We start from the raw sequence: 10,231 nt of genomic DNA on the forward strand, positions 1-10,231 counted from the left end.
TTGCTTAGTAATAATCCAAATTAGATAAAAAAAAATGTCTAATTTGAATAGAAAAACTGATTTGAATAAAAAACAGTTAAGTAAAAAACAATCCTAAATCGGATAAAATAATCTAAATTGGATAAAAAAGTCTAATAGGAATAAAAAAAATAATTTGAATAAAAGACGATTATTTATTGATATATCTAAATTAAATAAAAAATCCTTGTTGAAAAAAAATCCTAAATCGGATTAAAAAAAGTCTTATATGAATAAAAAAAATTAATTTGAATAAAAAACCATTTTTTATTGAAAAATCTAAATAGAATAAAAGCCTGGTTGAATAAAAAATCTAAATTAAATAAAAATTCCAAACTTGGGGAATTCCCCAGCCCCATCCGGGTTAGAAGGGCAGCCGTTATTTAATAAATACTGCAGTATTCGGATGTGGCCATTCCTCGCGGCCATCCACAAAATTATTTCAGACCAAGGACATCCATTATCGTAGGCATAGATGAGACACTCGAGGTGGTCTCTGGCCACCGCTTCCTCGCAAACATCCTCGTTCCATGGACAACCATTTTCTCTGGCGTATCGCAAGCATTCTAAATTGCCATTGCTCGCAGCCTTAAGGCATGTCCGTTCGTTCCAAGCGCATCCATTTGTATGGAGATACACTAGACAATGAAGATTGCCTTTTTCCGCCGCGACGGCGCACGCACACTCGTCAGAGGGGCAGCCGTTATTTAACAAATACTGCAAAATTCTGAGGTGGCCGTTTTCCGCGGCCAACCTACAAGTTCTTGTAGACCAACGACATCCATTTTCATGTGCGTAGATGAGACAATCGAGTTGGTCGTTGGACGCGGCTGAATTACAAACATCCTCGTCCCACGGACATCCCAGTTCGCGTGCATACTGGAGGCATTCGAGCTGTCCGTTGATAGCTGCTAGACAGCAAGTGAGTGTCGTCCACTGTGGGTGCCCGTGGCTTGCGACGATCGACGTGCACTGCACATGACCATTCTCAGCAGCATCTTCGATAATCGACAGCTGAACCGCAGCCAAGTCTATACGGGCACCATGAAAAAAAAATAAACATTAACAATATTTTGGCGATGTTATGAATACATGAATGTTAATTAAAATACAACCTAATGCACTAAAAGATGACTTGACTTTTTTCATTATTTGATAAACATGAATATTTAACTTTTACATCTACTTCATTAACCTTACATGGTAACATGATATACCAATTTTGAAAGTTTATTAATTATATTAGGTTAATACAAATCATAATAGGCCATTCACTGCCGTAAATATACGTACAGACCGTATAGTACCTATCTACCAAAGAAATATATGCCAAAGCAAAATAAATAATTTTTAATGCTTTTTAATTTTTAATATTAATTTAATATTATTTTGATTTACGATACAATTCAAAATATCCATTAATATATTATGGAAAATTGACAGAAAATTCATAAAATACAAAAAGATGCAAAATAAAAATGATTAAATTTTAAATTCAAATTTGTACAACATTCGATATTCAGTTAATTTCTCATGTAGCGATTTTCTTATTTTGCTGTAATTCACAAATAAATAACTGCAGATACTTGAAATTTACACCATGTGCTTTTTTTTTTTTTATTAATTCCTATACTTGACGAAATTATCAAAATATATTGACTTATTTTGAGTTGCTTCCGAACATTTTCAATTTTCAATTATTTTAGTTTTTTTTTTGTGTATAAATGTCAATAAAATGTTATTCATTAAATAAATATATAATTATATAAATATCCAAAATATATAACATTTAAAAACATAGTTTTTTTTTATAGTTATTTTATGTTCAAAATTGGACAAAATTACATATTAAGTAACCAAGAATAATGAACTTAGTTATTTTGTAGTAATTTAAAAATATTATTCGTGGGTACTAATATTTTTCATTAATATTATTATATTATACAAATATTGAAGTATGATTATATGCAAATATAATATTAATTCAACTTACTAACTACTGTATTAATAATAACAATATAAATATTATATTATGCATTAAAGCATTAAATGTTTTATTATGACCTATAATTTTACATAAAATTGTAGGTCAGACTTTAAACCAGAAAAATTTGGAAAGTGGACTGTACACTTGGCAACAAGTGAGCCATTGTAATGGATGGTGATAAATTTGAATTCGGTGATAAACTCGTACATAATGTCCTTGTACACGAAAAATGATTCTGAGCGAAGACGGTCATTTAGCGGTTATCTTACCATACATAACTAAGTATTTTTTATGATATTATTCAATTTATTTTTTCAATCCTTAGCTATAAAAATTGAACATTTTATACATTTTTAACTACAAAATAATTTTAAAAGTACGAGTAATACAGTTTAATCAAAATTTGAACTTTAAATACTTATAAAAAAAATGGGACAATGTATTTTTAATATTTTTCAACCGTCATTGTAACAATATATATTAGAAGCTTTGCAAATTTTCAAGCTTTTTGACCCAATGAATAAAAATATTATATTGAAATTTATAGAGATAAAAACTAAAAAAATTTGAAACATAAAATGTTCGTACACAGTTCAAAACAAATCAAAATTTTATTGAGTATAGAAAATGCTAATATAAACAACCAGTGAAAATTGGATATATCTACGGTCATTTGTTTTAGAGTTACGCCAAAAACCAAAATGTGATTTTGTCAAAAACCAATTTTGCATAAAAATTCACGTTTTTCCTCAATTTTTTTTTGTTTTTAACATCGTTTTTTAAAACTACTGTGATTTTTTTACTTTTACCCCCCCCCCCCCCCTCTAAGTACCAACTAGAATCACTTCCCTATTAGAAATTATATTGTTGAAGAATATCTAAGCATTTTAACTGTCCTAAATGGGGATGACAGACACACAATATTGCGCATTATTTAAAAAAAGGTAATATAAATTTAATACCATATTGTAAGCCTTTTAAAGTCATGCGGTTATACTATTTAAATGAATACTTGTGAATAAATGTAGGTACCACATCGCTCTCTCTACGAGTCAAAATTAATATTATTTGCACCAAAAATTGGTTGATATCGTATCTTGGCTCAAGTTAATAGTTAGTTAATAACTGGGATAAACATAGAGGCGATCACTGGGGTGATATTTAACATTTGATTCATACAATAAATAAACAATAGTAGTCGGGTTCTGAAAATGGAGGGTCAATAATATATTATATTTTTTTATGCTGATCAGTAAAGTTGTCTTTGTGTTCATATACGGCCGCACAGGTGATATATTATCTTGTCCAAATGTCTTTATACTTACCGATAGTGGTAAAATTGGTTAGATCTTCTCCTTTGTCCTTCAAAAACTTAAATACTCTTAGAAAACAATTTCTCACGTCGATTTCCGTCGTCCCTTTATAGTTGTAACCCAACTTTTCTAATTCGTTGCAAGCACAATAGGCTAATTTTCTCAGAGAAAACATTTTGTGGCTGTGAAAAACATCAAAAAAATAATTATTTAATTATAAATAATAGAAATATTATATAATTAATAGTATGTTTCAATATTTAGTATTCGAACAATACTGTACTTAAGAGGAGAGGAATTTGGTCGGTAAAATTCTAAAATGGCTTCAAATTGTTTAGTTTTAGTCATAGCGTCAAATATAATATTTTATAATATTAAAACATACTTACTAGGTATACGATACCTACCTAGTAATTACATGATATATTATATATTATGTTATATTGATAGATAATATCATTTGTAATATATTAACTATTAAGTTGTGTTATTAAAAATACCATAATTAAGAAAATATCCACTACCGTAACGTCTAACATATGTAGGTACAAAGGTGAAGGTCAAAGTAAAAAGTACTAGTAGATTATTTCACATGAATGTACTATTAACATTTTATATTAAAATTATCTTCAATAATAATAATATGATTTACCATTATAACATATATTATTATATTTATATTTCAGTGCATTTTTTAAGCTAGTAAACTGGGCGACACATATGTCACCCAGTGAAGATATTTTGTCGCCTAGTTGACTGCATTTTTAAAGACTGGGTGACACACAATTTATTAAAGAAGAATTTTTATTCTATGTAAAAAAAAAATTATTATTTAATACTTAATGATAACAATACATTTTGTGGGTAAGGTAGGTACATATAACAATGGTCATAATATTATCGATATTAAATACAAAATGCATTTATTATTGTAAAATATAATAAAATAAATTATAATAATATTTATAACAATAAGCGTAAAATTCCAAAATGTGTAAAAATAGCCACCAATAACGATTCACGAGACGACTGCGGTCTGCGACGGACGACAACGACGGTTCACGGTATTGTCAATAAATAGTTATTTAACATTCGTCTTGCTTTGTGACGACTGACGACGTCCGTAGACCGTGGCTGCATGACAATAATAAGAAGTTTTATCGATTATAAGCTAAAATCAAAACATGCGATAACTGCCAACTGGTAAGTACCTTAATAACAGTTACCTATAGATTAAGAGATTAATAATACTAGCGTCTAGCAGAGATTAAATTAAAAAAAATATTGAATAGTAAATTGGATGATTTTGATTGCCTAGGCCCTAGAGTAGTAGAGTATAGACATTTTAATTATATTATGTATACCTAATACATAATACTATAATAGTATAATACCATTGTTTATAAATACCAGTATTTATAATACATTCATATTATTCATAATACATATTGGAAAATAATGGAAATAATAAAAACATTTAAATTATGATTAAATGAATAGATAGCCAACTGGTTTTTTTCTAAACATAACATACAATAATCATACTTTGTAGTATTAAATATCGAACGCAATATATTATATCAATGAGGTATGATCTCATGGGTCACGGGAAAATCTCTTTATTTAAATTGACCGTTTACAACTAACTATTGACATTTGACTTCGACGGCCATCGGGTTGTCACTTTTTATTATTTTATTCACAAAAATATTATTGACTAATTAGATGCATACATTTTTGCAAAATTCACATCATCGGCCGCCTCAAAACAAATGTAGTCGGTTTTATGTAACGTCGACCGAAAACAAACGTTTTTTTCTCTTTGCGTTTGCGAATCGCTGCATCATTTTTGCATATTACATTCAATATTGTCACTTAACACTGGTATACTATGTATTTGGTGTGTAACACATAGGTGTGATTTGGCATTTTCTGATATAGAATCAATGGTTACGGAGGTTAAACATTGGAAAATAAATCTAAAATCTGTCGCTACATTTTATAGAGGTTCTGCAATTGCCAATTCGTACCGATGAACTCAGGGCAATTTCGGAAAAGGAAAAAGTAAAATTTTACAGATTTCCGCAATATTTTGAAGTTAGTTTTGTAGAACATCTAATTTAATTATGCGAATCTGTTTGGAAAAATATGCCATCTATAAGAAAGCATTGGAATAATATAGTTACAGCTGATACTGATACCAGTACCTAATAGAAAAAAGAAAGCAACGGTCACAGGATTTTTAAAAGTATGGGAAGAAGACGGAGATCAAATATTTTATACAGCATTAATGATGGATTTACTTCGCCTTTTTGAAAGATTCCAAAAAGATGGTCAAAAGTCAATGGTTACATTATGTGACATTGAGACGTCTAAAAACATAGCCATATCATCTTTAGAGCTGATGGAGACTGATTATTATCCTGGAGGTAAGGAGGAAGAACTAAATAGGTTTTTAGATGATAAAATATCCGATAACAGTGATGAAATAAACAATGGTAATATTAGTTCTAAGAATCATAGAAAAGTTCGGAATGTATATGTTTCTACGAAGCGCTGTGTAACCAGCGTTAGAACGGAAATAGTGAAAAGCGCAAAGGAATTTTTAAGTAATAGACTTGCCGATGATCAATCAAGTATTATACAACGATTTATAACTTTTTTAAGTGCGAGATCGCCTCAAGATACAATCAAAGCGATAAGATGTGACATTGAAGGTATTTTCGGTAATGAAAATGTAACAACTTTTTGTGACGAAGTTATTGGTTTATATGCAACAGATAAACTTCCATGTCCTATTAACATTACAGACCCAACAGGAAAATTGTATTACTATTTAAAAATAAGCAGCTCAACGAAATTTTTTGCAAAAGTGGTACAAGCATATGTCACAATAACACCACATAGTTGTGGACCAGAACGTGCTGTATCCTGCCACACTATATTGAAAACCAATAAACAGTCTTGCTATTCGAGAGATGCAATTAATAGTAGGATTTATATTGCTCTAAACAGCACTGGAACAGCGAATTGCGATCCTCGACCAGCAGTGGCTACGTTTTTAAGAAAAAAGGAACGACGTTACAATCTTCCAGACCAAGAAACATATAAAAATCGTTCATTCATAAAAAAGTTTTTTGAAAAATAGTATATGATATTTTTAAGTCTAAATATAATTCGTTTTTGTTAATATTTTTTTCAATTTATAGAATAAACATGTGATTATATTATAAAAATATTAGATTATGTAATTTAATATTTATTTATATATAATATTAATTATCTTCTTTTAAATAAATTATGACTTTTTTATAACTTTTACCTACCTACCATTTACTTCCAGCATCAAGATTTATTTTTAATAATTATGAGGGGTAAACATGAATTTATTACCTACAAATTACCTATAAATGACTATCTATTTTTAGTAAACATTTTTTGTCGCCCAGTAAAAGATCCTTAAAAAATGCACTGATATATTTACATTGTTATATTTGAAATGTTAAACAAACTATCTTATTTGACATTAAATTATACTATTAGAAATATTATCACAAAATAGATGAATAACATATTATATACAATGTATTATTTACATTTAAATAATTTTTAATTATAATAATAATTTGTAAAATTGTTTTCAATAAAAATATTCCACACTTATGGGGACAATTCAACCTTTAAAAATTTCAGAAAACGCCACTCCAAACGGATTATCTCGCGTAAAGTGTTCCGGTGTCCTGTATACTTAACTTACAAGCTCAAATCCAAATAGATACCCATTAACTTAACTAGTTAACAATATTTTTGTTTTTAACTTATTAACGTAATCAGTTAAAATATTAAATTCTGAGCGGAGCTATGAATATATTGATTTTAAAATGATGTGTGTTTTTTCCTGGGATTACAAACGTTTTAATAACGTTATGATCATAAAAATAAATTTGACAAAAAAAAAAAAATATTTGTAAACGTAATCATCACGGTATTGATACTAAAAAAAATTAAATAGGAAAAAGAAAAATAAAACAAAACATAACGATTAATAAAATATATTATATATCATTAAACAAAACATAACGCAAAATGAAATTTATAGAATATAATAGAATGACAAACAACACAAAATGAAATATTTTAAAATCTATTTATTTTGAAGGTGATTTCGTAGAAAAATTTATTTCATGCAAAAAATCTAGAATTGATTAGGTATATTATATTCCGTATCCGGACCATTACCTATCCTGAATAGTTATTATTTTTAAATTTAATAGGTACCTATTAACACTGTTTTAAATTAGGATAACCGCAAACCTTGTATAACGTTTTAGTCGTTGTAAATAACGATAAACGAAAAAATTGGATAACATTTCAATTCTAAATAACAATAAACGCAAAAATTTTGTAACGTTTTTATTGTAAATAACATAACACGGAATTTTTTTTCAAATGCACGCCTGGGTTTGTCTATTTTCTTATTTGTGTCAGCAAACACTATAAGTAATCAAAATAATGCTTGGGTTTTCAACTGCGGTATCTTTTCCGATGAGAAATTGAATCTAGTTGGTGCATTGGGGAGGTCAAAATTAAAATTCATTGTATTTTGCAAAAGCATCTGGAAAAATAAATTAAAATTATCACTGAATGTTTTAGTAATAATTTCTATACACGATACATTTTTGGAAATATTGCTACTCTTTTTGAGCTATTTATTGACATATAAGACATTTCGAGTGTAATTAGTTTTTTTTTAAATTATTGTCGATAAAATATTTTATGCTCGGTCAAGAAACTTAAAAATATAATACAATATTCCTCTTAGTGGTTTTTAGAGGAATTAAAATGTTATTCAAAATTTGATAAAATTACGAAAATTTTTCAAATAATTTGTTGTTAGATATTCATAATAAAAATTATATTATATCTTATCTTTTAAAATGTAATAGAAGATTCGCCTTAAGTTTTCTTACATTTAACATAAAATATAAACTTTACAGAAAAGTCAATTTCAATTTTTATGAGCGTTTAAATTTATACATGAGATATTAATCCGTAAATTAAAAAATTTTCCTACAGCGATTTTCTTATTTTTTTGTTATTAAAAAACGAATATAACTGTGGTTACTTGAAATTTACACCATATATTTGTTTTACTTATTCCTATATTTCATACATATTTAAAATATTTTGACTCATTTTAAGCTGTTTATGGACATTTTTTTTTTGTCAATATCAATAAAAAATTTTACAATAGCAGTTGAAGAATAATTAAAATACATTTGCAACATTTTTTTTACGAGGAATTTAAGTTCGAGTTTTGACAAAATTTATCAAATTTAAAATTAAAAAATGATTTTGTAGTTAATAATGTACGAAATATTCAACTTTCATAGCTAAGGATTGAAAATTTAAAACAAGGTTCCGCGTAAATAGGTAAATAAATTACTTTATCCATAATAATATTATCAAACATACTTAGTAATATCATAGGCTGACTTACCGTCTTCGCTCAGAACATTTTTCGTATACAATAGTATTATATTGTCATTGAATTCAAATTTAAGATTATCCATTATAGTGACCAACTTGTAACCTACTGTAGAGCAGAGCGACACCCACTTTTTTAGCTTTATTATTGTTATAACTTATATAGTGATTAGTGTTGGTATCTTAAGCTAGTCCCACCACACCCTAGTAGCTAGTGTTTGTACTCAAAAATAAGAGCGAAATAAATTAATACGACCAGTGGCGTTCTCAGAAATTTTTAATGGGGGGGGGGGGTCTCAAATCGCACGTTGCCGCCGAAAATGTACGACGAGAACAAGGGCACCCATTAGGGGGTGACATATCACCCCCCTAGAAAAATGTGAAATGATTGTAATTTTTTGTAATTGTAAAAAATAGGTAGGTACATTATTTTTACTGATATTATAATACATGACATATTACATAGATACATTGTTTATTTATGTTGTGTATTTATTTTATGTTATTTAATAAAATCAATTTGGTTGGTTCTTAGTTATTATTTTATGATATTGTCACCCTCGGGACCACCCTAGGTTCTGATTGATGGGCGTCCGTGGACGAGAATTATCGCACTATAATATAGTTTAGTGTCGCCATGCTTCTACGACCCTTGGCCCCCGTCGTTGAAGTCCACAAACTGAGATTATGCTCGGAGCGCTGTAGATACAAGTATACAACAGCTAGCGCACAGGTCGCCGCCAAAAAAGCGCTAATAGAATTATCCATAGATAATATAAGAATATTATCTCTTATATTATCTATGGAATTATCGCACTTTTAATAGCGTGATCATTTTGTTTTAGGTTAGTTTTTAGTCTGATAATATTCTTATCAGCAGATGGTGGTCCAACTTTGATTGTTTTTAATGCCAATTTGTTGAATGTTGCTTAAATTTTTAAAAAAAATTGTATTTAATAACTTTTAACAGTTTTAACTTTTATAGCATATTTAGGTTCAAATAGTTGGTTAATTTTGTAACATTGTACATATCTTATAATGTCTGATTATTTAAGTAATCATGCCAGGAGTCTGACGGGTGATGTAAAGCGTAGATATTTAGACAAAATTGAGGTTTTAGGGCCAAGAGAACCCTATTTTTTAATGAAGGACTCAAGTATCATCTGGACAACTGACTCGGAGATTTTACCACCAATCGCTTACCCTGACATTTTCAATTATTTAGTTTTAACCAAAAGTTTTTATACTTAAAACAGTTTAAAGCATATAAAAGTTTGGATGCTTACAACTTTTTTGTGTCTGGTTGGGTTTTTAATGCTAAATGGCTTGCTTTAAATGATTATATTCTTGCAGTTTCTGAGGTAAGTAAGTTTAGTAATTTAAACTCATGTTCAATACTAACATAAATAGGTTTACATAATTTATA

General features: G+C 28.5%; 1 protein-coding gene across 1 annotated transcript; it reads right to left on the minus strand.

Moving 5' to 3' along the window:
* Window positions 1-336: 336 nt before the first annotated feature.
* LOC103308265 lies at window positions 337-3,666 on the minus strand. The gene is made up of 3 exons (XM_029485089.1): window positions 3,602-3,666; window positions 3,331-3,500; window positions 337-1,049 (listed from the first exon to the last, which is right to left on the minus strand). The coding sequence occupies exons 1-3, from the start codon at window positions 3,664-3,666 to the stop codon at window positions 337-339; spliced, it is 948 nt and encodes a 315-aa protein (XP_029340949.1).
* Between the last annotated feature and the right edge of the window lie 6,565 nt (window positions 3,667-10,231).

The sequence above is a fragment of the Acyrthosiphon pisum genome, chromosome X (genome assembly GCF_005508785.2).
Source record: "Acyrthosiphon pisum isolate AL4f chromosome X, pea_aphid_22Mar2018_4r6ur, whole genome shotgun sequence".
Lineage (NCBI taxonomy): Eukaryota > Metazoa > Arthropoda > Insecta > Hemiptera > Aphididae > Acyrthosiphon > Acyrthosiphon pisum.

Excerpts from the sequence above, each read along its gene's own strand:
- LOC103308265 (XM_029485089.1), bottom strand. The coding sequence starts at position 3,666 with ATGACTAAAACTAAACAATTTGAAGCCATTTTAGAATTTTACCGACCA. Across the intron at positions 3,501-3,601 it reads CCAAATTCCTCTCCTCTTAA|CCACAAAATGTTTTCTCTGA; the intron begins GTACAGTATTGT and ends TGTTTTTCACAG. Across the intron at positions 1,050-3,330 it reads AACCAATTTTACCACTATCG|ACTTGGCTGCGGTTCAGCTG; the intron begins GTAAGTATAAAG and ends GTGCCCGTATAG.